Source organism: Perissodus microlepis, chromosome 14 (genome assembly GCF_051167445.1).
Source record: "Perissodus microlepis isolate ML-2025 ecotype Zambia chromosome 14, ASM5116744v1, whole genome shotgun sequence".
NCBI lineage: Eukaryota > Metazoa > Chordata > Actinopteri > Cichliformes > Cichlidae > Perissodus > Perissodus microlepis.
In genome coordinates, this window is record NC_140474.1 from 6,467,025 (window position 1) to 6,494,812 (window position 27,788).

General features: G+C 41.2%; 1 protein-coding gene across 8 annotated transcripts in view; it reads right to left on the reverse strand.

Annotated features, from left to right (window-relative positions):
• ryr1b (ryanodine receptor 1b (skeletal)) overlaps positions 1 to 27,788 on the reverse strand; it is a 76,457-nt gene that overhangs the window by 7,513 nt on the left and 41,156 nt on the right. For 2 of the 8 annotated variants that reach the window (XM_084949834.1, XM_084949835.1), the window contains 23 exons: positions 27,448 to 27,768; positions 27,052 to 27,292; positions 26,640 to 26,727; positions 26,460 to 26,552; positions 23,467 to 23,637; positions 23,108 to 23,167; positions 22,866 to 23,000; positions 22,593 to 22,705; positions 22,374 to 22,470; positions 22,172 to 22,278; positions 22,031 to 22,082; positions 21,861 to 21,941; positions 19,441 to 19,540; positions 18,919 to 18,998; positions 18,700 to 18,776; positions 18,518 to 18,591; positions 18,092 to 18,109; positions 4,967 to 5,047; positions 2,905 to 2,993; positions 2,518 to 2,646; positions 2,059 to 2,163; positions 803 to 832; positions 5 to 34 (listed from right to left, as the gene is read on the reverse strand). In XM_084949834.1, the coding sequence (XP_084805960.1) occupies positions 5 to 34; positions 803 to 832; positions 2,059 to 2,163; positions 2,518 to 2,646; positions 2,905 to 2,993; positions 4,967 to 5,047; positions 18,092 to 18,109; positions 18,518 to 18,591; positions 18,700 to 18,776; positions 18,919 to 18,998; positions 19,441 to 19,540; positions 21,861 to 21,941; positions 22,031 to 22,082; positions 22,172 to 22,278; positions 22,374 to 22,470; positions 22,593 to 22,705; positions 22,866 to 23,000; positions 23,108 to 23,167; positions 23,467 to 23,637; positions 26,460 to 26,552; positions 26,640 to 26,727; positions 27,052 to 27,292; positions 27,448 to 27,768 (2,372 nt within the window). The remainder of the gene's footprint in view (positions 1 to 4; positions 35 to 802; positions 833 to 2,058; positions 2,164 to 2,517; positions 2,647 to 2,904; positions 2,994 to 4,966; positions 5,048 to 18,091; positions 18,110 to 18,517; positions 18,592 to 18,699; positions 18,777 to 18,918; positions 18,999 to 19,440; positions 19,541 to 21,860; positions 21,942 to 22,030; positions 22,083 to 22,171; positions 22,279 to 22,373; positions 22,471 to 22,592; positions 22,706 to 22,865; positions 23,001 to 23,107; positions 23,168 to 23,466; positions 23,638 to 26,459; positions 26,553 to 26,639; positions 26,728 to 27,051; positions 27,293 to 27,447; positions 27,769 to 27,788) is intronic. The other 6 variants (XM_084949837.1, XM_084949836.1, XM_084949839.1 and 3 more) reach the window with 6 other exon arrangements.

The window sequence follows — 27,788 nt, forward strand, 5'->3', positions numbered from 1 at the left end:
CTACCTCAGAGTGTGATCTACTCCAAAAATGATCCTGGGGGTGCATTTTTGAATAAAGAATATGCATTTTTATATAATAAATTGTACACTGAATGTGATAGGACGTGAGACAGAAACACAGGAAAGGGGAGGGAAGAAAATGGCTCTTCTAACAGCCTTAATTTGAAAAAGAGACTGCAGGATGGAAGACAGCCATATTTGCAGACGCTAATCTTATCACTCCTGAAGGCCTGCACCAGCTGATATGACAAACTTCAAATGTTTATCATAGGTCATAGTGGCTGTCAGGCTGGTGGAGATCTAGAGGAAAAGGATGTCATGCAAGCCAGCAAAAACTGCTTGCGAAATCAGAGTTGTACCGTTTTAAACAGCTTATCATCTACAGCAAATGAAACAGCTAAATGAAGAGAGACAATACAACACGTTAAGGCTTTAAGGAGTAAAGTGAAATGAATCCCTCAAAGAAGAAATAATTAATTCAATCACAATACTTTCGGAGACACTTACCTTACAAAGTGTAATTACAGTTTGGTGTGTAATAATCATCGAGGTCTAAATCTAGCACAACTAAGTGAATAACTGTAACTTTGGCTTCTTTAACAGTTGAGACCTAAAATCTACACCATTAAAAAAAACGCAAAGACAAAATATGAAGTGCTGCAGAGAAAATACACAAAGAGGCACATGTAGATGGTGCAGGCTATTAAGCAACTTATTAAAGAAAGTATTAAGCATGAGGGCTTTAAAAAGGCGTGAGGGGCTTTAAATGAGATGGATTTGGTGTGAAAACACAGATTCTTACGCTGTTTCGCTGTCCAGGATCGGGGTGCATCTAACAGAGTTACACATGAAAATAAAACTGTTTTACATTAACATTTTTACTTTGTTTTTGGATTGTCTCAGCATGAATACTATCTAATGTTTTGTCAGGCAACAGCCTCCATTTCAATAACCAAGACAGCATATATTGTTCTGGAAGTTTTTTTGGCATAGAACTTCCGAACAAAACTTTTTTTAATGTATGTGTTTTGTTTTATCTAAACCTGCCTAAACAAAGTAGTTGTACAAAAGTAATTTTCAGGAGAGTCATATGACATAGAAAAAATGCCTTTTAATCAGTGGTGTCAGTAGCAATAAAACAGCCACACAAAATTAGATTAGTAAACACTGCAGCTTCTTACAAACCAAAACAAATGAATGACAGTAGACATGTGTTATTGAAAGCAAACACCCAAAGCACAATCAAATAGCACTGGTAGTTTAACTTTATCATACAAAAATGTAAAGTAGGAAAATAGAAGTAATAGAAAGGAATAACTGTATATTTTTTTCAAGTTGTTTCTGCCAACTTTAATGAAATTCATATTATTCATCAGGTTAGCTGATTTATTTGGGGAATTCTAATTCCACATTAGACTGAGTGACAATAATTAGCTTTGCTAATGTATTAGCCATAATTTCTGCAACTCTGAAAATGTTTTCATATTTCTCTGGGTGGAAATCTAAAATGTCAAACAAAGTTGTTGAATCGATGAACATAGCTAATAAACGTGTAGGTACAAGACAAATACTGTATGCATGAAGGAAGATGATCTTGCATTTCTAATTTAAATTTGGTTACAATCTAACTAAAACATAAAGACAGTTAGACTTAATATATAGACAGATTACTTTACCAGGGACAAAATTTGCGAGGTTTAAATATCCCTTCATATTTATCAGACAGTTAAATATCAAAAGACTCATCAAAGTGGCAGAAACAATATGACTAAAAAGGGAGGAAACGGTTAAGATTTTTTCTAAAGTTGATTAAACCTGAGAGTAATCAAACAAATACATACTTTTCTCTGTAGGAACCATGAGAGAGACAGTTTATATAATTAGCATAACAAAAAAGACAAATCGACAACTATTTTTATAAACAAGTACGTTTAGATTATTATAGAAAATAGTTGGGGGGGGGTTGGATTCTAAATGGAAATTATTCCTGACACCGGGAAATAAAAACTAAAAAAGAAAAAGATTGAAAATTAATGAATTGAATGGCATGTTCCTTACCTGAGCAAGTTTCATCATCATGTGAGCAAAGACATGTAGAAAACCCACAACAGCGTCCCACAATCTGCTGTGGGTCAGAGATTGTTGGTTCCCAGTACAGGGACCCTGAAAGTTAACACACACATCGGCAAATAAAGATAATATTCATGTGCGCTTACAAATTTGGAAGACATATTTTTTTCTTTGTAACCAAACCAAATATTTCAAAAATTCTAAAAAGTCTGATTTTGGGAACAAAACTGTGTTTTGAAAAATGCATATCCTAAGCAGGAATACAAAACCTGTAGAATTTCTTCTAAAAAGTCAATTTACTCTGTAATGTACAAAGTTTAGATCTGAAGGGGTTCTCCACTTAACCACTGTCTGGAGGGACGTGGCAGTAGACCCATATTTGGAATATCCCCTAGAAATCTTATCTTCCACTAAGATTTCTTATCATTCATGCAGCAACATTTTTACCTGGATGTACTCAGTCAGGCTGTTGAAGACCTGCTTGGCCACAGTTATTGCTTTGGAGAAATTCCTCTTGCCAGGCTCATCAATTATGTCTTTTCCTGAGTAGTACCAGTAAAAGTCACTAATGGACTCCTGCATGCAGGAACAGGAGGAAGAACATGATGTTAGCAAGGGTTCTGGATGACTTGTTTAACTCTCAAAAAACTTAAAAATATCAGAAGCTAACTGTAATATCTAATTTTTATGATATACTGGACTCATATTAAGACTCTTGTCTTTTTGAGCTCCCAGAAGTCATTAATAAGAAACATTTCAAAAGCTTCATTGTATATAAGGTGCTTAATCCTCAGTCTTGCCAAAATCAGGGTAAGTACTGTATATCTGACTGACCTGGAGTCGAAGAAGGTAGTCCACAGTGCAGATGATGACATTTATAGTAGTTGTGCTGCCTGTCTGAGTTCTTAAGTAGTTCTGAAAATCTGAGGATGAAAGGAAAAGAAAATTACCTGAACTGTCAAAATTAAAGAAGTCTACTTTTAAAAATTCAGACAGACGATAATGCACCAGGTGCATCAAGTGCTGATTTTCATCTTTAATTCAAGAAGTTTTATAAAAATTTTGCATTAACTGATTAGGAATTACACAGTTCTATATACAGTGTCCCGTGGGGAGACCCAAACAGACGTGAAGAAGATCTGTCTAGAGCAAAATAAAGGCCACCAGAATGATGTGGACCCAGCTGAAGAGAACAGCCCAAAACAGAGTCCCTTGGCGTGGTGTTGTTGTGGCCCTATGCTCCACCAGGAGTCTACAGGCTTGATTGTCACGGGTTGCCGGGGCAAGCTGTGTGTGAATTATTAACGGACCCAAGATGCAGACTGCTTAAGTTGTGAGCGAGCTTTATTAACAAAAGGGTAAAACAAACAGGGACGAGGTGGACGAAAACCAAAACTTAAGAGTAACCTAAACTGGGAAAAGCTAAGCAAAAACAAACCTGAAACCTTGAAACATGAACCAGAGATGCAGGGAGAACAACGCAGGGAGAATGCACAGGAAAATGGAGGGGAACAACACAAAACGAACCAGCAACTACTACGACAGACGACACGACTTAAATACACTCAGAGAAACACAGGGAGATTACACACAGGTGGGGGACACAGCTGGGAGTGATTAACGTGACGAGCAAACTGAAAACACTCACATAAGACGCAGATCTTCACAATAAAACAGGAAACACATACACGTTATGACACAACACACAAACTTAACACAGACTGGGGGACGCAGAACATAGGAACATGAAACGTGAAAAAAGGAGAGTACAGAAACCCAGAATAAACTAAACCACAGAATAATAATAAACTAAAACATGAACACGGAGTCACAGACTCCGGACCATGACATGATGATATACAGTGTCCCATTTTCAGAGCCTCAATCAAAATTAATTTCAGGAAAATTAAGTAAAAACAATATCTCAAATTGATTTAAAGCTTTGAAGCTTTTCACTGTAATTTATATAAGAGGCCCAGTGAGATGTTAGTGCAAGTGATGGAGGCCATCATAAAGTTTAAAAACCAAAATAAACCCATCAGAGAGATGACAAAAAAACTTTAGGAGTGTCCAAATCACTCTTAAAAAGAATGAATGCAAAAGTGCACAACGAATCAATTATATCAGTGGTTAATAAAAACTGCTTCACAACTTCTAACCAATCTTTGACACATATATATGGAGAGAGAGAGACAGGGGGAAACTCAACAAACTGGTCAGGAGGGCCAGCTCTGTCCTGGACTGTCCGCTGAAGTCCATCGAGCAGGTTGGGGAGGAGAGGACGTTGTCTAAGCTAACATCCATCATGGCCAACACCTCCCACCCCCTGCGTGAGACTGTACAAGCACTGAGCAGCTCGTTCAGCAGTAGACTTTTACACCCGCAGTGTAGGAAGGAGCGCTACCGCAGGTCATTCTTACCAGCAGCTGTCAGACTCTATAATGCAGCTTAACATCCTGTTGGTCATCTTACTCACCAGCTTGTTTGTTTACTGTACATTTTATACATAACTCTGTAGATTTGATACATATCCCTGTCCATTTTATAGATATCTCCGTTCAATGTTCACCTTGTGTCTTCCTTTTATATTTTATTTTTCCTTGCTGTAAGAGCTCTGTAACACCGAAATGTCTCCTCCATGGGATAATAAAGGTTTATTCTATTCCATTCTATTCTATATTCCCCACTCATATTCAGCCGAAAGCAATCAGACCGTGCTTCACAATGCACATGGATAATGACTCCAAGTATGCTGAAAATTTCATTTATGAAATACAAAACTTAATGCAGAAAGTCTAAAAACAAGGTGGCATCACTCTGGCTCATGGAAGATCACTAAATACAGCCGTGGTGTTTGGTGAATAGACTTGTTTTATTTAGTACAGCAATGACTTACCATTATTGTGGCCCTCACAAAGAAGTTGAAGGAAGCGGAAGAGGTCACATGTAAATTCATCGTCTGCCATCACTTTCTCATCTAGGATGAATAACAAAAGGCATGCTAATTAATCTGTGCGAAAGCAGGTTTCTGCAGTCCCAGGACAGAGTACACATGAACTGCTTTTATTCTGTTAGAATATAGTGGTAAACACAAGATTATGTATATTAGGAGTAAAGGTTGACGCTACAGAGGAAGTAAAAGAAAATGCTAGGGTACCTTTAGCTCACGTTTCTTTAACATTTTAATGTTCTTTTGCAAAACTTGAATTGTATCCTTTTTTACTTGATCTACTTGACTTCACCTTACAGAAGTTGTAGATAAAGATTCAGACCAGTTTTCTTTCTATATAGTTTATATATGTATATATATGTATGTATGTATATGTATGTATGTATGTATGTATGTGTGTATATATATATATATAACAAATTATAAACAAAGAAAAGGGAAAAATGCACCAGGAGATCAAAATATCCAATCATTTTGTCTTCGTACAAGAAAATATAAAAACAAATAATTATTTAATTGGAAATTGGAATTTTTAATTAGTTAATTGGAAACACTAAATTGCCCATAGGCGTGAATGCAGGAGTGAACGTGAGTGCGATTGGTTGTCTCTGTCTTAGCCCTGTGACAGACTGGCGACCTGTCCAGGATTCTACCCTGCCTCTCACCCTAAGACAGCTGGGATAGGCTCCAGCACCCCCTGCAACCCTGAAAAGGATAAGCGGAAGCGAATAGATGGATGGAAATGATTTTTTCAAATGACCAGTTATAGAAAGATTATAGAATTTATTATTCAGGCCAGTTTACCTTCATTAAGCGCACTCATCAAATAGTTAAATATTGTAAACCAACTTTATATTGTTTATCTACACATTTAACACTGCTGGATTTAGATTTTATTAGCATTAAAAGTTAAACAGTAAGCACAAATGTTATTTATAGGAATAGTTCATTAGTGGACATTATTTAAAATGACATTATTTAATGTTTGTGAAATTGAGATTCATGTTTGAACTTGAAGAGCCTGTGACTGTGATGGAAGGTGCACACATGTGTATTGCAAACGAGCTCAACATTTTTTAACACAAAAACATCTGCACAACTCAGATGAACAAGAAGTGTCAGCCACATCACACTGTAGTGGACAATGAAAGTACACATAAAAATCACAAAATAACAGAAAAATACTGCTGAAAAAACAGGACATGGATACTGATGGTAAACACATAAACACAGATATAACTTCCACGGCACACCATCATGCAGTACAGATCTACTGAACTCTGTAAACTCCTGTTAGCTATCAGCTTGGATGTTGGGGGAAAATCAGGGGGGAATGCAGGAAAATGCACTTTAATAACCACTTTTGTCAATATTTTTGAAGGAACTGAGAAGACTTTCATAATTTCTTTGCAATAGAATCTAACCTAAACATTGCACTTTGCTACATATACTGCAAAAATATCAATTTCACAGTTCTCTAATAGCATGCTATCAGGTAAAAACAGTTTATTTCCAAAAGATGCACAAGCATGCTTCGATTTAATCATGAATGAACAACAACAAATCATAACAAAGCCATGAGGGGGATGCCAGGTTTTTCTTAAAACAACAGTCATGGACACATGCCTCGGGAGAAATATGTTATCATTGTGACTCATGTTAAATATTCCCATAGGTATACCAAGCAAAGAGGTAGCAATAAAGTCAGAAGGCTACCAGAACAAAATACATTAAAGGTATATGATGCAGCAACAGTATGGCGTTATTTTTGTGCCACTATTCTGAGAGCACGTAAAAAAAGTTTGCAGGTGCAAGTGTTGTATTTTGAGGAGAAATTTATTTTGAGTGAAGAAAAGCTGAATTTGAGTGAACAAAATTCATTCCTGTGTGCAAAAAATGTATTTCCGTGTTTGCTATTATCCACACACACACACACACACACACACACACACACACACACACACACACACACACACACACACACACACACAACAGCAGCCCCTCTCGCTCAGTTTTTGCATTTGCGCTCGCTCGCAATGTGTTGCTCGCGCTCTCAACATTTCTGCCCGTGTGCGCCCAACTCTTTCTGTACACTGTTATATTTGTGCCACAAAACCAGCCAATCACAGACTTGGATGCAAAAAAATCTGATTGGCTGTTCTGGTCTCCAATCAGCTCGAAATGACGAAATGCAATATCCCAGAATCCATTTCGTCCAAAACTCAAACGAGGCAGTGGCGGAAGAACACAGAGTGGCGGTGTAATGTCCTCTGCCTCTAACGCCTTGCTAGAGTCGACATTCAGACTAAACTCCTCTTCAAAATGACCACGCAGACAAGAGGGTTTGACTTCACTCCCTTTACTTAGGCCATTTGAAGTAGGGTAAAACTGAGAAATAACATGAAATGCTCTTAGAAATCATAGATGAGGACAAATACACAATAACAGTACAAATGACTTGTTTAGCCAAAAGCGTTAGCGAATCCTCTCTTTACAAACATTTCTATTAAGTAAACACTGCAATCACATTTCTTCAAGTAGATTTGTTCATTAGTAAGGATGAAACAGAATTACATACCGACAATGCCCTTAAAGACCATCTTAAGGGAGACAATTGCCACTACAGCAGAGAACAGGAGAACAGGAGAAGTCTTTTCCCCAAACAATAGCATGCACTTTCTGATGACATCATAGAACAGAGACAGATTTGCGCATGTTACACCAGGTCATGCCAGAAGGGGGCACTAAAGAGTAACTTTCTCAGGGAAAATCTATTTAAACAGAACACGGTTACATGGTGACAGAACACTCCCCGTCTGAAACTCAGCAGGTTTCACCTACTAATATGACAAGGTCAAACACATTTCAGTCATCTGGAGGAATGAGCAAGATCATCTCATTCACGGGTCGGACGTAAAGCTTTGGTCCCTCTTTCTTAATGACCTTCACTTGCACTTTGCGCACCCTTCCATCTTTACTGGGATACACATCGACGATAATACCTAAGGGCCAGTCGTTCCTACTGCACTGACTGTCCTTAAGAAGCACCACACTTCCTTGCTTAAGGTTTGGCCGGTCAGAAGTCCACTTTGTTCGACACTGTAGTGTTGACAGATACTGTTTCCGCCACCTGTCCCAAAATGTGTTAGACAAGCTTTGGACCCTGCGCCACTGTTGCTTCAATAGGTCTTTATGTCCAAAATCTCCTTCTGGTACTGGGCATGGACCTACTTTCTGAGTAAGCAATGAAGCCGGTGTAAGAATGAAAGGATCTGTAGGATCATTTGACACAGGCACCAGTGGTCGACTGTTCACTATGGCTGAGACCTCAGCCATGAATGTTGTGAGTACCTCATGTGTGAGTTTGGAGAAGCCCATCTGAAGAAGCATCGAGTCCAGGATACGACGTGTGATGCCGATCATCCTTTCCCATGCTCCTCCCATATGAGAGGAATGTGGTGTGTTGAAGGTCCACGTACATCCGTGTTCTGACAGAAACCTCTCCATGGCTTTCCCATCAAGATTTGAGGGAATCCCCATATCTTTGCAAGCTCTGGTGAAATTAGTGCCCTGGTCGGAGCGTATGTTTTTCAAAGGTCCTCGAATCGCCATAAACCTTCTGAATGCGTTTATGAAACTGGAGGAATCCAATGACTCAATTACCTCAATGTGTATAGCTCTGACACACAGACAGGTAAAGAGGACAGCCCACCTCTTACTGTCAGCGTGGCCTCCTCTCGTGCGACGGGCTGATACAGACCAGGGCCCAAACACATCAATGCCGACGTTGCTAAAAGGTGGTTCCATGCTGAGCCTGTCTGGTGGCAAGTCTGCCATCTTTTGAACTTCACACCTCCCTCTCAGCCTTCGACAAGTGACACACTCAAAAACGAGTCTACTAATGCATCTCCTGCCACCAACGATCCAGTAACCTGCAGATCGGACAGCTCCTTCAGTGAAGAGACGTCCTTGGTGACGTACCTGCTCATGAAAGTGACGCACTATGAGAGTGGTTACGTGATGCCGTCCAGGCAGAACCAGTGGCCGTTTTTCGTGGAACCCTATTTTTGCCTCAATGAGACGACCCCCAATCCTTAATAGCCCGTCTGAGTCAATGAAAGGATCCAGGGCAACAAGTGAGCTGCTCTTGGGAATGTTGGCGTTTGATGCAAGATACTCCAGTTCTTTTCTATAGACCTCTTGTTGAACTGTTTTGATAATGACTAGCTTACTCTGTTCAAGAATATCCCCGGTTGGGGGTGTGCTGCACTGATGCCAACCCTCACATTTTTGAGCGACACACTCCTTTCCTTTTTTGAAGCTCTGAACAATGTGAATAAGGGTACCAAGAGCCCTTATGAGGGAACTCCAGCATGAGAAGCGATTGAACCGCCCAGAGCCAAGATGTTTGAGGACTGTGACCGACAGTGTTGTGACTTGAGGCCTGATTTCACTGTCTTGATCTGGTTCCAAAAGGTCAAACCTCTGTACCACAGGTGACGCCCCTTCAGGTCGAGACAAGAATGCCGGTCCAGAGAACCATATTGTGTTCTCAAGGTGGTCTGCTGTGATAGACCGTGTGGCAATGTCTGCGGGATTGTCTTCTGTGCAGACATATCGCCACTGCTGTGGCATTGTGCTTCGTCTGATCCTCTGGACTCGATTGCTCACGTATACATAAAATCTTCTTTTCTCATTGTAGATATATCCGAGCACCACCTTACTGTCTGTGTAGTAGGTGACTGCGTCAAATACAATGTCTATTTCGGAGGTGATGACCTCAGACAGAGTTACTGCCATGACTGCTGCACAAAGCTCCAACCGAGGTATAGTATGCTCTGGACGTGGGGCCAGTTTGGCTTTACTTGCAACCAATCTAGTGCAGCATCCCCCATCTGCATCCACAGTCTTCAAGTAGGCAACAGCAGCTACTGCTTTCTCTGAGGCATCTGAAAAGACACAGAGTTCTGTTAACTTGACAGTAGGTGGTGACATGTTTGAGTACGGTCGGGGGATCCTCAGATGTCTTAACTCCTGCAGAGAATCTCTCCAACTTTCCCACACCTTTTTCTTTTCTGCTGGCAATGGAGTGTCACAGTCTGAAGATTGTGAGGCTAGTTCTCGAAGCAGCAGTTTTCCTTGAATTGTCACAGGGGAAACGAATCCTAGAGGATCGTACAGGCTGTTCACCGTTGAGAGAACTCCTCGTTGAGTGAATGGCTTTCTCTCGTCCTGGACACGGTAAGTAAAACAGTCTGAATCCAAGTCCCAGTACAGCCCAAGGCTACGCTGCATTGGTAGAGTGTCAGCAGTAAGGTCCAAATCCTTCAGGTCTGTGGCATGATCTTCACTGGGAAAGGCCTTCATGACCTCCTTGCTGTTCGAAGCCAGCTTATGCAGCCTAAGGTTAGAGCAAGCCAGCATTTTTTGAGTTCTTTTGAGCAGATCAATAGCTGCATCTGCTGTGGGCAAGGACTTTAACCCGTCATCTACGTAAAAGTCACGAGTGACAAACTGTTCTGCATCCTCCCCATACTCCTTCCGGCCTTCCTGTGCTGCACGTCTAAGACAGTAGATAGCCACAGCCGGAGAAGGACTATTTCCAAAGACATGCACGTTCATACGGAACTCCATGATCTCTTTCTCTGGGTTGTTCTCTTTAAACCAGAGGAACCTGAGGAAGTTCCGGTCTTCAGGTCGCACCATGAAACAATGAAACATCTGTTGTACATCTACAGTGAAGGCGATCTGTTCTTTCCGAAACCGAAGGAGGACTCCTACCAGGGTGTTGTTGAGGTCTGGTCCCGTTTGGAGTACTTGGTTCAGAGACAAACCTTTGTGCTGGGCACTGGAGTCGAAGACGACTCTTATTTGAGAGGGCTTCTTGGGATGGTAAACCCCAAAACAAGGCAGGTACCAATGCTCCTCATTAGGCTTCAGAGGTGGGGCTTCTTCAGCGTGCCCATTCTGAAAGATCTTTGCCATGAACGAGACAAACTCTTCTTTCATTTTAGGCTTCCTTCTGAAAGACCGTTGTAAAGATTTGAGACGTTCAAGTACTTGCTCGTGGTTATGAGGGAGCCTTGGTCGTGGAGATCTGAAAGGCAGGGGAGCCACCCACCTGTTTTCTTGGTCCTTGTAAACCTCTTGCTCCATGATGTGGATGAACTGTCCGTCCTCGATTGAAGGAGCTTCTTTGTCATCGTCCTTTGTTGTCTGGAACACATTACAGTCTAAAGTGGCCTGTTTCTCGCTGGCAAGGGGATGTTTGCATGTCAGGGGAAATGAAGGGGACCCACCACTACTATATTTCTCTTTTACAGAGTACTTGTTTGGGCATGGCTGAAAGATAGAAGGATGTCCATTTTTCAGTACGTTAGTGTAGCAAGAGCTGATAACAGTAGGTCTGTGGACATCTCCAATGCACACATCTCCCAAAATAACCCAACCCAGGTCCAACTTCTGGGCATAGGGTGCATTGTGTGGGCCATTCACTTGTCTTCTGACCTTATGAACCCTAATGATATCTCTGCCTAACAAGAGCAGAATGGAAGCTTGGGAGTCCAGCTTTGGAATGTGTTTTGCAAGGGCCTTCAAATGACCGTGGTTTAATGCTACCTCTGGTGTTGGTATTTCTGCACGGTTATTTGGGATCTCGTTGCATTCAATCAGTGGCGGCAAAGAGAGTGTGACACTGCCGTTGATGGATTCGATCACAAAGCCATGTGCTTGTCTGCCTTCTGTCTCTTGTGTTCCAGCACATGTCTTCAGTGTATGGTGAAGGAGACCCTGAAATGTTGAATAAGTCGAAAAACTCGGTACGTGCAAGTGATCTGTTACTCTGATCATCTAATATTGTGTATACCGTAACTGCAGCATCAGGGCAACCAGTTGGGTACACCCTGGTTAGACATATTTTTGAGCAGGAACGCCCTGCGGAATAGTTTCCGCAGACCTCAGTACATGCTGTGGAAACATCAGCTTCATTCAGGTTGGAGTTTCCCTCCCCGCCCTGATCTGGTGCGAATTGTGCTGTGTTGGTGGACCATTGAACAAATCCAGGGTGGAGGGCTGCAATGTGGCTCTTGCTCCCACACTCTGAGCAGGAGATGTCATCTTCACAATTCCTTGCCAAATGTGTGGCTCTACAGCACCTGTAACATATTCCGTGCCTTTTTAAGAGTGCTTTCCTTTCTTCTATTGGCTTCTCTCTAAACCCACGACACCTGGGTAAGGGGTGGGGTTTATTGTGTAGCGGGCAGCGCTCTGCTGGATCATCTCTAGTGGATGACTCGCTTCCAGATTGGGTGCCAAACGATGCAGTCCTTGTACCGTTGGAAGGGGGCAGAGGATCCGGAGAGACCCTCGTTTTAAAAACTGCCACAGCTTTGTGACCTTCGGCTTTAGACGATTGCTTAGCGCCTGATAACTCACTGCTGAATGCTGTCTGTGTGAGGCCAGGGTCGTTGCGCATCCGTGCTTCCCGACACACAAAGTCCACAAAGACGCCGAATGGGGGATAGGGAGCCCCGCGATCTTCTTTGTACTTAAAGCCTAGAGAAAGCCATTTTTCCTGGAGATAAAATGGCAGCTTCTGCACCACAGGGGTAACACCACGAGGGGTATCCAGATAACTAAGCCCAAGCAGGTCACCATCTTCTTTGACAGCCTGTATTTCCGACAGCAAGTCTCCCAGCTCTCTTAGCTTACGACCGACTCTGTTTGGAATCTTGGGAAAGTTGTCTAATCTTTTCAAAAAGGCACCCTCGATGACCTCTGGTGCACCATAGCATTCATTGAGCCTATCCCACATAGCTCTCAGTCCGTTTGCTGGTTGGTTCGCATACACAGATCGTATTCGTCTAGCATGTTCAGCTGAGTCCTTACCTAGCCATTTCACAAGGAGGTCAAGCTGTTCGCTTGGTGAGAGGTTGAGGCCTCTGATGGCATTCATAAATGATGCTTTCCAGGCTCTATAGCATTCGGGACGGTCGTTGAAGTGAAGGAGCCCTGTAGACACCAGTTCACGTCGAGCCATAAATCTAACAAGGTCTGACATGTTCTGCTCCATTTCTAGTGGAGTGTACAGTGGACCCCTTTCCTGGCATGTGGTCTCCTGTGGGTGGCTGGAGTTGTCTGGGGTTGTGATATAGGCGGTGCCGGTGTAGCCACTGTCCAGAGGCTGTCGTGCATAATTGACCGTTGGTTCTTGTTTAGGGGTGTAGGTCTCACTTTGGTCAGCTTTGCCTGGGAAATGATCCTTTAGATTTGGTATTATGGGTGTGGTTTGTGTTTGGATGTGTGGTGCCGCAACTGGCTTGAGGCTTGGTCGAAAATGTACATCAGATCCTGGCGTAAAGATCTTAGGGTAGGAGTCTATGGTCGGTGAATGCTGAGGGAGTTTCATCTCCGTGTTATCATTGGAGGTTTCTAGAATGGGCGTGGTTTGGCTGCCATGTGTGGCACCCTTCACATATTCCCTTGTGCGCGTTACTGGGTCATCAGCAGGAACATCTATTTCACTAAGACCCTCGCTATTATCTTGAATCACTGCAGCCTCCAAAACTTCTGCTTTTGCTTCTGCAGCTGCAGCCTTTTTTTCCATGCGTACTTTATCCAATGACGCTTCAAGACGCATTTTTCGAAGCTGCATAGAAGCTTCCAGTTCTGCTTGCTGCAACTTCAGATCATTCTCCTTATCCACAAATGCTGCTTCAGCCTTAGCCGCCTCAGCTTCTGCACGTGCTTGTGCGGCGGCTGCCTTACTTGCAGCTGAACTCCTGGAATGCCTGGAGGAGCCAGATATATTAGATCTGGTTTTCATTGATGCGCTGGTTCTCTGTGACATGTTGCTGTCGATTGGATTTTTCCAACATCTGCAGCTGAATCTTAGAGCTGAGCTGTTTCTGGAGGATAGCTCTACTTGCTGTCCAGTTCCTCACGAGACTGGTCTTTGAGAGGCTGTCGTTTTACTGTAATGTCCTCTGCCTCTAACGCCTTGCTAGAGTCGACATTCAGACTAAACTCCTCTTCAAAATGACCACGCAGACAAGAGGGTTTGACTTCACTCCCTTTACTTAGGCCATTTGAAGTAGGGTAAAACTGAGAAATAACATGAAATGCTCTTAGAAATCATAGATGAGGACAAATACACAATAACAGTACAAATGACTTGTTTAGCCAAAAGCGTTAGCGAATCCTCTCTTTACAAACATTTCTATTAAGTAAACACTGCAATCACATTTCTTCAAGTAGATTTGTTCATTAGTAAGGATGAAACAGAATTACATACCGACAATGCCCTTAAAGACCATCTTAAGGGAGACAATTGCCACTACAGCAGAGAACAGGAGAACAGGAGAAGTCTTTTCCCCAAACAATAGCATGCACTTTCTGATGACATCATAGAACAGAGACAGATTTGCGCATGTTACACCAGGTCATGCCAGAAGGGGGCACTAAAGAGTAACTTTCTCAGGGAAAATCTATTTAAACAGAACACGGTTACATGGTGACAGAACAGGCGGAGTTTGAAATATTACTCTTTCTGGGTCACAAAATAAACTTTTAAGATATTTTCATGCGAGAATGGTGCTGTGCAAACTTCAAATATCTGCTCGATTTATCAAGACATCACATATTTGCATAAGTGCTCTAACGTTTTCGGAGATGCCTGTTACCCACCAGCTGACTGCATAGCTGGACTGGAACCGGCCATTGGGCATACCGGACATTTGCCCGGTGGGCCGATGATGATTTTTCATTTTTATGTTTGTTTGTTTTTGTAACGGTATAAACAATGAAAGGTGGTGGATTTGCCAATTCGTCATGATCAACTCTGGGCTGGACCAATTACAACACATCCGTATTGAGGGAAAAAGGAACGCGATTAGTCCCGTACTTCAGCTAGAATGAAAAAAAGGCACAAAGCTGTATGTTATTCTGTCTTTACGCTGTCAGCTGCCTCTTCTCCCCTCATTCTCTCCCCTCCCTCTCCTGTTGCTACTTCAATCATGAAACTGATCAATGATCAGCTGATCGTCTCTCTTGTTTGTTTATCTCCCACTTTGCACCAGAAACAGGAAACCAGCGGATGTTGCGCTAAACAACAACAGCAGCACGTTCAAGCTTGATAAGCTGTTGTTATAATTTATTTAAAATTAATTTCTAGTATCAGCTGATGTTTGCTGGAGCCACAGCTGTAAAAGCTGCTGGTCATGATATCGGTTTGGATATGTGGTGAGAGGGAAACATGAAGGTGATACAAATCATACATATATACCAACAAGACAGTGTACATCACTGTCACAACAGCGTTTGTTTTAGTTCAAAGGCTTTATGGTTTTTCCTATAATACCTGGTGGTGTAGTCGGTGATTTTTTTGTCAGTTCAGCCTTATCAGAATCAGAATCAGAATACTTTATTGATCCCTGGGGGATAAAGTATTCTGATTCTGATTCTGATAAGGATTCTGATTATATATTATGTTTAACCCGAGTGACCACCTGGTCAGCTGGTGGGTAACAGGCATCTCCGAAAACGTTAGAGCAGTTATGCAAATATGTGATGTCTTGATGAATCGAGCAGATATTTGAAGTTTACACAGCACCATTCTCGCATGAAAATATCTTAAAAGTTTATTTTGTGACCCAGAAAGAGTAATATTTCAAACTCCGCCACTCTGTGTTCCTCCGCCACTGCCTCGATTGAGTTTTGGACAAAATGGATTCTGGGATATTGCATTTCGTCATTTCGAGCTGATTGGAGACCAGAACAGCCAATCAGATTTTTTTGCATCCAAGTCTGTGATTGGCTGGTTTTGTGGCACAAATATAACGGTGTAGAGAAAGAGTTGAGCGCGCACGGGCAGAAATGTTGAGAGCGCGAGCAACACATTGCGAGCGAGCGCAAATGGTGTTTTTTACTGGTGTTGTTTTAAAATGGTTTATGTCGTATCTATCTGAGAGATCCTTTACTGTCTGTATAAATCATGTGCTGTCGGAAACATCAGTTCTGCCTTCTGGGGTACCTCAAGGATCTGTTTTAGGTCCTATTCTCTTTTTGCTGTATATACTCCCTCTAGGCCACATTATCAGACGTTACAATAATATTTCTTATCATCTCTATGCTGATGACATTCAGTTGTACTGTTCTTTCAAAGCTTCTGAGTTGTATAAATTGTCTTGTTTAAATAATTGTCTGTCAGAAATCAAACAATGGTTAAATGACAATTTCCTTCAGTTAAATGCAGATAAAACAGAAACTTTGATTATTGCACCTGATCACATGCTCTCAGAAATTAGGTAGCATATCAGTTTTTTAGACCCTTCATTTCAGTCGAGTCTCAGAAACTTAGGTGTTATATTTGACAGTTCAATGTCTCTTGAGAAACACTCTAAACAACTTGTCCGGAACTGTTTTTATCATCTAAGAAACATTTCTAAACTCAGACTACTGGTGTCAAAGGCAGAACTTGAGATGATTATTCATGCTTTTATCTCTTCTCGTTTGGATTATTGTAACGGTCTTTTTACGTGTCTCAACAAATCAGCTCTGGATCGCCTTCAGTCTACAGAATGCAGCGGCAAGACTTATAACTGGTACAAACAAGAGGTCACACATTACTCCAGTTTTGGCTTCTCTTCATTGGTTGCCTGTAAATTTTAGGGTTCATTTTAAAATTTTAGTTGTAACTTTTAGAGCTCTGCACGGTGAAGCTCCCCAGTATATCTCTGACCTGTTGAAACCTCGTGCTTCATCCCGAGCACTTAGGTCTTCAGGTCAGAGGCTACTGGTGGTCCCACGTACTAGGTTTAAAACACGTGGGGATCGGGCTTTTCAGGCACTGGCACCTAGGCTGTGGAACTCTCTGCCGTTGTCTTTACGCTGTCTAGACTCTACTGACTCCTTTAAAAAGCAGCTGAAGACATTTTTATACAAACAGGCTTTTAATTAATTTTAACTTGTATGTCTGATCTTATTGTAAAGCACTTTGTGATTTTTATCTGTGAAATGTGCTATATAAATAAATTTTACTTACTTACTTACTTACTTACTTACAAATGCAAAAACTGAGCGACAGGGGCTGCTGTTGTGTGTGTGTATGGATAATAGCAAACACGGAAATACATTTTTTGCACGCAGCAATGAATTTTGTTCACTCAAATTCAGCTTTTCTTCGCTCAAAATAAATTTCTCCTCAAAATACAACACTTGCACCTGCAAACTTTTTTTACGTGCTCTCAGAATAGTGGCACAAAAATAACGCCATACAACAGCTGGAACTTTAAAAAGACTTCATTACTTGTTTCTTACCAGATTGAACTATCACATCATATCATATGCTGTGCACAAGCAGAGAAGAAATGATGTACAAAAATATGTACAAATAGACGCTATAACAGGGAGATACTCAAGGACTGAGATTCTACTGAGCTGCCTTTGGACTGCCTTGTTGAGCTTTTTTAACAACAAGCACAGTAAAACATTATGACCTGATATTTCATAAACAACGCTACGATACCGATGAAGTAAAGCAAATCAAAATGGAAATGATCAGAGGTTAACCTGGCCATTTACGTAGTTTGTGAAGATCAGCCCGGAACGGGAGACGCAAACAAACTACATTTAAACTATGGAAATAAGAGCGACGCAGAGCATAAAAAGTTCCTACGCTTTAGCTTCAAGCACAATTTGTGAATGAAATACAAAGAAATAGGAAGATAAGACGATTACATTTCATTCCCATTGATCTATACTGAGACAGAGATTGATGGAGTTACAGTAGATCTGTCATAAAACACTCAAGAAGGAAAATTAAACTTCACAGCCACTTCAAAAAGAAAAATAAACTTGGATACAATGAAAAAATATATCAACATATTGTAATCTACCACTGACCAAATGACTCTAAAGCTTAATTTTACTGGGCTCTTGAGTGTGAAATGAAATGCATATTAAGTTCACAGCAAGGAAAAGGCTAGTCAAAAGAAGAAGAGCTACAAGGGACAGAAAGGACAGAAAGGAGGGGGAGAAAGAAAGAAAAATATATGACAGCAAAGTTTCATTTACCACGTTCTAGCTTCTTATCTTTGAACCGCGAGAGCAGCAAATTGATGCGTAGGAAGGACATAGGCATGAGGAGTAAAGAGTTGAAACGGGCAAAGTGAACAAGATGTAGGGAAGAGAAAAACAAAGAGACGGAGTGAGTCCAGAATTCTCATGACTGTCAGCGAATGATAAACAGTTTCATACATTAATAGTCAAAATGCTGCGACTAACACACATGTGTCATGACTCCTTGACTCTGGACACATGAAAAGATATCTGTACCAGGCATACACATACAGGCACACACAAATGCACAGAATAAAGACTGGCACTAAGAAAATATTATATTATATCACAAAACAAAGGAGGAGAACAAAGATGCAGATGTTTGTATGCATTGCATGTTGAGTTTGTGAGTGACCATTAAAAGCTGTCGACCATACTCACTGGTGCCTTCTTCTGAAACCATCCCAAGTCCCTCAGCCTTGTTCTGTCTCTCAAAAGCGTTCAAGTCCAAAACACTGTTAACAGCAAACATTTAATCAGCTTAAAAAGTACAAAAACTTGTATATCCCCTCCAACGGCAAGCAGAAGTATAACATCGACGTAACCATAAATATATTACAGACCTGCAGGTTTGCATCAGAGACTGAATGCTAAGGAAGAACCCCACATCCTTTTTATCCTTCAGATAGTCCAGCATCCTCTGCACACAGATGACAAGAGCATGATGACAACAACGCTCTAATGAAGATGTCAAGATGTAGATAGGCAGTAAAATAAATTTTGTTTCTTAAATCTTTTTAGCCTATAGACATAAATATATCATACTCATGAAGGCTCTTTACCTGCTGTACATCACTGTTGCCTCCATTGAGGATGGAGATTCCCAGTTTGAGTGTAGAAGAAACCATGGCTCCAGGTTCACCTGAAACAAGCAGATACCGCTCGTACAACAACTTGACCCAACCATGAATAGCGAAGCTGGATTCTCTTTGCCAAGATAACAACAGATAAAATGGTAGGAAAGGTTGCCTACAGTTTTTTATAGCAGGGGAGTCGAATAAGAGGGAGAATGAGCTGTGCTGCCTCTACAGCATAAAATGAAGTGGGTGCGATGGGTTGTCCATGACGGACAGCAGTTTATTCAGTGAGCTCCTAGCCCCCAAAATTTACACTTCCTACTCCCACTACTTTTTTATAAACAGGTTCATCTAACACAGCTAACGCTTGGTTCATAATTTTCAGACAAGTGTGTGTGTGTGTGTGTGTGTGTGTGTGTGTGTGTGTGTGTGTGTGTGTGTGTGTGTGTGTGTGTGTAAGAGTGTGCTACTATGTGTCTGTGTGCAGATCTAATGTGCAGCAGCTACCTTTACAGGCGCTGATCATTTGCAGCACCATCTCTGCAGCACCACGGTTGTGCAGACGGGACTGCTGGTACAAGAGCCTCTGTTTCTCCATCTCCTTTTCCTGTGCAGCAGAGTAGCAAGAAAACAGCTGTAACCCTGTCAACAGAGACTGCACTGCCCCCCGCACTTACACATACACACACACACATGTACAGGCACACATACACTAAAAACACACACATCCTGATAATCTTATTCTAATTATAATTTGCTATTGTATTTGCTATACCATTGGTCCTGATGTCATCCAGAGTTGCTGGTTAATAATTTGTGTTATATGTAAGTAACACAACTTTTTACACTTTCATTTAATTTATCACCTATGAAACAACTTCTCTTAATCTTTCTTTGTGTTAAGCTCAGTTAAGTGAGCAGATTCTCACTGTTTCCATCAGATAGTGGCCAATTTGTTTCAGCTAAACTATTCTTTTCAAGTGTTGAATGAACTTGTAAAAAAAAACAAACTGTTTTAGTGTTAATGCTCGGGACTCTTGAAGACATACAATTCTCTTCCAATGTATTAGTGTTGGAGACAGTTATTCCAGTTTATGATATCTAACACAGGTGCAAACATTCAATTGCAGCAATCATTTCATCCCAGATTGTAACACACACTTCACATATTCTTCTTAGGAAGCAACATCAGTTGCTGGAGTAAAACAACATGCAACCCCTGCTTCCAACAGAACAGCTTAGGGTTGTTCTACTTCACAGCCTAAACTTATATTTTATGCTACCTGGAGTAGCCTGTCTGTATGTGACGCTTGTCTGCTTTTTAGATAAACTATAAGACCCTAAACTGAAACTGAGGAAAAGTTGCTTGCTTGACTAAATATTTTCGACATTTAGAGTTTTGACTTGTCACGATATGAAAATAAAAAAGACTGTTCTATTCAAGAACTTTGAAATATTTACTCTGAAAAAGGCTGATTGGTTATGAACACCATTTAGTTATACAGCAGCAGTCTTTGTCAAATTGTCAAATCACTCATCACCCTTCAGATTTATTTGAATTAGATTAATAAAGGTATGTGATGATATTTTAAAACTACTGAACACTAGACAAACAAATGAGTCTGCACATCTGCAGACACTGCATACTGTTTAATATAACATATTAAGATTAAAGTGAATAAAAAAACACACAAACTTTAATTCTGCGTGACGCAGTATTCTAACTCACGCTATTCAGACTATGCTGCACTATACTTCTCTTTTTTATATTATTCTGTGGTACAGTACAAATTCTATAATAATAGCAGGTAATGAACAACCATCCTGTTGACAAAAGAGGTTACATTTGACCCACCCACTGCACATCATGCACAGACCCCCACCCAAAGCACCCAAACCTCTACCTAACCCTCCCTCCGCCCCCCTCCCTCGTGAGCCTGAAGTGTTTTAAAAACATGAATGCACTTTTCTCTGGTTACAGAGATTCCGCTCAGCATAAGAGTATGAATAGAAAGAATGGAAAGAAACTGTGTGTGTATGAATGAATGTCTCTGTGAATGTAGCTGTTGTAGCGTATGCTCGCATGAGTGTGTTTGGGCTTGGGGCGGTATATGTATGGCTGACTGTGCAGGCTTTTACTGTATTCTTGGTGAGCACAGAGAGGGAAACTTGTTAGCGCTGTCCAATTCAAAGGAAAGACAAACAAAAATCAATTAGTTGTCAGATGTTAGAACTCTAGTTTTCAGGTGAGTCTATATGGGTGAACACAGTCAAATTAGCAGGTGATTACATGAGTTGTGAGTCAGAAAAGGGTGGTACATGTCTAGAAGACACTGACCACAAACTCTGAGACTTGCACAGGGGACCTGTTAGGGATCCTGTGCTATGGCTTAATTAATCGCCATTATCTGTTTCTTACTAAATTAAGTCTAAAAGGGGCAACATCACAATTTACGTATCAGGTTTCAAAAGGAACAGAAATTCTGAAATCACCATAGCTGCAACATCACAGTGTCGAAACACCTTGGGCTTGGAAACTGTGATTCTGAAATTTTAATAGCTAGTACAGACTCACTTGTCTGTCTTCACCTGGGTTTTATTTTGAATTCTTTAGCTGCCGTCATCTCTACACTCGAGTCATGCAATTTAGAAAAAAAAAACAAAACAAAAAAACATTCTTTCAGAATATTGATCCCGACTGGTGTGCAGAGTCCAGGAAAGGCATGCACAGGTCAGTCCACCACAACAGGAAATAGACACGTGGTGTGAGTTAACGAAAGGAAGACAGAAAGGGAAAAAAAGAGAAATGTAGCAAGAGTGGGGTGGGGGGGATGTGCCGAGTGTGATGTCATGGTGTAGTCACTCAGTGCGTGGGGAGCTGCTTCTCCGCTGACTCCCCTGCCTCCCTTCCCCTGGTCCCCCCATACCATCTCTGTCTGTCGCACCTCAAAGGATGGCTCCTCCCCCTCCTGTTCTCCCCCTTCGTCCTCCTCACCAATGTGGCAGCTCTGAAGGCAGCAGACAGAATGTCAGTGAATTATTCTCTTCTGAAGTTCAGCTTTAAGATCTATTCCCATTGGTGTTTTACAGGTCTTACCTTTGCCATAATATCAGCATATGACATATAGAGATGGTCAACATCAAGTTTACTGTAATGAAATACCACAGAGCAGGAATCAGTAAGTGTCACTGAGGAACAGGTCAGAGAACTGACGCAGAGGAAGAAAGACGCTCTTACAGCTTTTCTGTAAGAGCTGTGCGGCTGAAATGAAGAATCAGCTGATGAAGGGGGTCAGGCTTCGTCTCAGTCTCCTCTTCCTCTTCCTCCTCTTCTTCCATGGTTTTCTAATCGTTAATAGATAGGATAAAACATGACAGACCCTTTGTATAAAGAATAGACAATATGCCAGTAATGAAACATTAATGAAAGTGTAACTTACTGATAAGTCATCAATCATCTTGTCTTCAAATGAGTAACCCTCGGTTTCTAACCAGTTGCGTTTGTATGCATCCAAGAACATGTTGGTTACCCTGTGCCTGCAAACAATGAAAGATCACTGACAATTAGGGATAATTAAGATAATTAGGTATAATGCCTCATAAAACCTTTTGATTTTATTGTCGATCATGTTTTGAATAAGTATGTTGTTAATCATTACGTGGTGATGTTGTACAGAGGCGTCATCCTGAAACAGGCCACCACAGCTCTGCGACGCTGTTTAGACAGCAGCTTGTGCCAAACCATTTTCTTTGACTTGAAGGGATGTTCAGTCTAATGTACAAAAAATAAATAATTATCTTGGAAAATGTCTCTCTTTTCTTAAGCTCTGCATTGCCTGCTGGGTTATAGTCATAGGATCAGAGATAAGGACTTTTTAAACGGAGAGCCAGTTCCAGACCTTCTTTTATTGAGGATGCCTGGTTGTACTCACCACTTCAATGTGGTAAAGGACAGCAGACACCTCTTGTACTCTCTTCACCACCTTCTCCGGATCATCGGCATCTTCTGCTTTTCCAGACATCTCTTTATAAAGAGACATCTGCCAGCGCATTGCTGGGTCCTCCACCTAAAATATAACACGTCAATGTGTTTAATGAACAGAATGAATAGATTTATACAGGAATGTGTTTATTATCTTCTTTCAGTTAGTAAAGAAATAAAAAGTCTGCCTACCTTGCCTTGCAGATGCAGGTTGTTGTGCAAGAATTCCCTCACCTCTTCATCTGTGTCTTTCTACGAGTTAAAGAAACCAAGATTTGGAGGACATTTATAATCCTATAGTTTAGTAATTAACAGCATGCAGCCTCTAAACAAATTTGGGAATGAAAAACGTAACAGAGTTATATGACTGTGGAAAAATTATTATTATATATATAGAGAGAGATAAAATCATTTCTACCCATTTTGTGTCAAAATGTATGCTAACAAAGAAGCAACGCTTTTGCACTATAGAAATTTAAAGCGCTCAATTCAACAAATTAATCTATGAAGCAAGTTTTGCCCAAAGCAATCACATTAATAAGCACAAGTACCAGTGAGTATCTGATCTTGGCAAGGTTGATGAGTTCCTGGTCTGCAGGAGAGCACATATTGAGGCCGATGGGAAGCATCTTCTTTAGCGCTGCTACAATTAGGGAGGTCTGCACAGAGTAGCGGTCCCCCCGTCGCTTCTTCTTGGTACGCTCCTGCTCTGAGCTGCCAGACTACAGAGAGATTAAACTGATTGAACACTTTCTATTCCATGAAGCAACTATATGGCACCAATAAAAAATCCCTTTTCAGAAAATGGTTTGTGGCATTTAAGGCTTTGGAGAATATTTAACAACTAAACAACATATTTTCTTCCATCAACTTTTCATGTCATGTCATGTGCTTCATTGCTGCACCAGCAACAGGTGTTACACACAATGCAGCTTCACTGTTAGTACTGCAGTGGCTGGACAGGGCACATCCTGTCCATTGGACATCACAGAGAACAGCACATGGGGTCAGCTCCATCGCCGTGGAGCTCTTCTCACACACTCCTATCCAGAGGCTGACAATGCTCATTACTGTCTGTTGTCTGGCCTCACAGCACCCTCTCTGCCCTTATTGTGCATGCTTGGTGTTGGTGTGTGTGGGTAGAAAGAACTCTATGGGCTTTGAGAGTCATTGTGATGATCAGGAAACAGAAGCTCACTACAGTAATGCCCATCTGATAGCCCAGGAGAAGAGGTTCTACTTGCACCAACCACGTAAAACATCAAACAGTGATTAGGTTTATTTAACAATTTAATGGTGTCAATGAACATGACATGAAGTAACGAGTCCAGTTAGTAAATATGATGACAGTATTCTGGTGATGTAGTGAGAGCTAGCTTAATTTCCTGCAAAAGATCCAGCGACTGACATTTGCTACTGGTGGACCGAGCAACAGCAGGGAATGGACTTTTGGTTTAAACAGCTACTGAAAAGAGAAGAGTCCCCCAGCGCAGGAATCTCTGACACAAAAGCTGAAAAAAAACCCAAGCATCAGTGACACAAGTAACATCACAGTAGCACGGGCTCCATAACTGTATCCAACAAGGATCATCAAAAGGCAAACTATTTACTGGTCAAAGAAAAACAGGGTGATGGTACTCGGCTGCAGGAGTGCACACAACAAATTATATACGTTACTGCTCTGCCGAGCACCATGAAACCTTTCACGCTACTGTGATCTACAGCAAAGAGCTTTCATCAAGCTGCTCCAGACCCCTACTCACACATATACAGACACACATAAAAGCATATGTTTGCGACCAGAGATGGGCAGTAACGCGTTACTTGTAACTTGTAACGCGTTACTTGTAACGCGTTACTGTAATCCGATTACTTTTTTCAAATAACGAGTAAAGTGAGGGATTACTATTGCAAAAACGGTAATTAGATTACCGTTACTTTCCCGTAGGAACGCTGCGTTACTGCGTTACTAAAACCGTGATTTTTTTGCAAGAATGTCTCATGACAGTGACGTAAGCAAGTGCGACATTCGTGACAACAGCTGTGTGCAGATCAACAATGGATCGAGTGCGGGAGAGAGTATGAGCGTGCAGCGTTTAAAGCGTGGAAGTACTGACCTTACTTTAAGTTTGATTCCATAAAAAGTGACAAAAACATTAGTGTCCGTTGTGCGTGGGAAGAAAACTTCTTTTTACAGCGAAAAAAAACCCCTAAACTTCCAAGCAAGCACCGAGTGCGCTATGACGTAATGGGAAACTCACAGAGAAACTCGCGGATTCTTCCACTGACCGCTGCGGCTCACCTGCACCAGGGTAAACCTCCGCCTACCCAACTCCTGCTTTACAGGTGAAAATAGAGCAAAAGGCCCGCTAGTCTTTGACTTTATTTATTTTCTGCTGTGTTTTACTTGCATCTATTTGAAAGACTGAGTGTAAACACAAAAAAAAAAAAAATTATGTGCTGGAATGTGCAGAAAATAGGTTTAAATAGGTTTAAAACAAATTTCTTCCAGTCAGAGAATGTTGCATATAATTAAATTTTTGCTTGATGCATAAAGTTAAAAGATTAAAACTAATAAAACAAGTTTTAAAAAGGGACTTTTCCATTTGATTACATTTTGTATGATGGATTGTAGAAAAAGTAGAATTGGGCTGAAAGATCTATCGCTTTATTACCTATTCAGGTTGTAAATCGTGTTTTTAAAAAGTAACTAAGTAACTAAGTAATTAATTACTTTTGAAAATAAGTAATCAGTAAAGTAACGGGATTACTTTTTTGGGGAAGTAATCAGTAATTAGTTACTGATTACTTTTTTCAAGTAACTTGACCAACACTGTTTGCGACACATTCACACTCACATTCTTTACTCCTAAAAAACATCACTAATATATTTGTGTATAATATAATCTCACACTTTATTCATTCACTCATAGATGTGTAGTGAAGTCTCTCCTAAGAGGAAAAACCCTGTGTGTGTGTGTGTGTTTGTGTGTCTGTATACGTGTGAATATTGGGATCTGTCTATTAGCAGTTGATGAAATGCCTCCGCAAACTCAGGGTGCCATGCGATCAGCACAGCTCTCGTGCACAAACACGGTCTAACCTCTCCATCTCCGGCCTAGTGGCCCAGCGTCCAACCCCGACACAGGATATATATGGAGAAAAAACAGTTAGCAACAATCTTACTACTACACTATATACTGCCACTTACACAGACCTGGAAAAAAAGGATATTAATATTTATGTAACAGCCCATCAGTCTTCTTGTAGAAACTTATTTGTGAAATGACTGAAATGAACACCTACAGAATAATCATAAAGCTACAGCAGCTTAAAGAAAAACAATGAAATAACAGCTGAGAAAACACCAAGAAGGGCTTCCTGTTACTTTTCTCTGCTTGTAATGGGTGGTGTTAGTGAAACATTAATTATTAGAGTTTAGTTTCTTAATGTGTTATGACTCAAGATATGGAAGTAGGTGAATCAAACATCTAGAGAACAGGCAATGTTTTACTTTTACATTTCCTTTGCTCTCAGATAGTACCTTGCTCATCTTGCTCTTACTGTCAGCAGTCAGGAAGGACATGTTGTTGATCTCATTCATCACCACGAAGTTCTGCTCCTCCCTCTTGAAGTTCTGCAATATATAACACAATAAAGATGCTAAACGAGAGACGGAATAAATGCATACATATATGAAAATGTCAGAAAACAGAAGACTTACGTGGGATTTGGACCAGAAAATGAAGACCTCGCCCACCATCCTGAAAAGCTCCTCTGCATCTGGGTCTGGACAAGTCAGCCACCTTGCCCTACAGACACATGCAGCAATAGATAGTTCTTAAATGTGAATCATGACCAGCAAACAAAAGGCTGAAATGAAAGTGGAGCTTTCTTTTAAAACCTTGAATTATTGTTCCTGTTGAGTTTCCTGTTCTACTGTTCAGATTTTGAATTTATTATTTCTTGTAGGTTTAGTTCCCTGGTTCCATCCTTCTGCCTCAATAACAACATTGTGCCTCATTGCAAGACAAAAAAGCGTCATATTATGCTCCCCTAAATTTCAAATTTCAATAAAAAAAAGAAAACTGAAGCAGAAATGTGTTTCATATAAAGGTGCTGCTAATCTCAGCTACCTGTTGTTGTCCACGTAGCGAATGAGCAAAGGGTAGAGAGCGTACAAGTCCCGACAGAGTACAGCAAACTCATCTCGAATGGTCCCGTTTTCACTGTCCACCTCTGTTTTGCCCTCCATGCGCAGATGATCCTCCTCTGCCACCACCTTTGCTGCACGCTTCTTCAGCTTTTCCATGGTTGGGATAAAGTGGGATTTAAGCATCTCTGGTTTAGCCCTGCTGACAATGGGCTGAGCGAACACTGGACAAGGCACAAAACATTTGCCAGTCATCTCCAAATAATAGTTGTGTAACATGTGAAAATGTAGTTGTTTACACATCATGATATGCTGCAATACTATAGCTGGCTGTCACGTGACATTATTTTGGCTTATTGTAAATCCTCTGGTCACTAACCTGCTAATCTTTTCATCCAAGAGGCTTCATCTATACCCAGGTTGTTAACCACAATCTTCATGATGCTACCCAGCAGCTGGTTGAGTTGCTCGGAGGTGACAGCGGTGCAGAGCTGGCCGTCCTGCTCGGGGAAGTTCTCTGGGCCTCTCTCCCACCAGCGCGGGAGATAGTTGCACAGCATGGGCAAGGTGATCTCAATCACATGGGGCATTTCTGTGTAGCGAGCTCCAGACTCAGCCAGGTCATGGATCTCTTTCATCAGAATCTCCAGTTCTGGGATGTCAGGACACAGCTCTTCTACTTGATTGGGAAGACCAAGAACTAAGCAGGGAGAGAAAAGA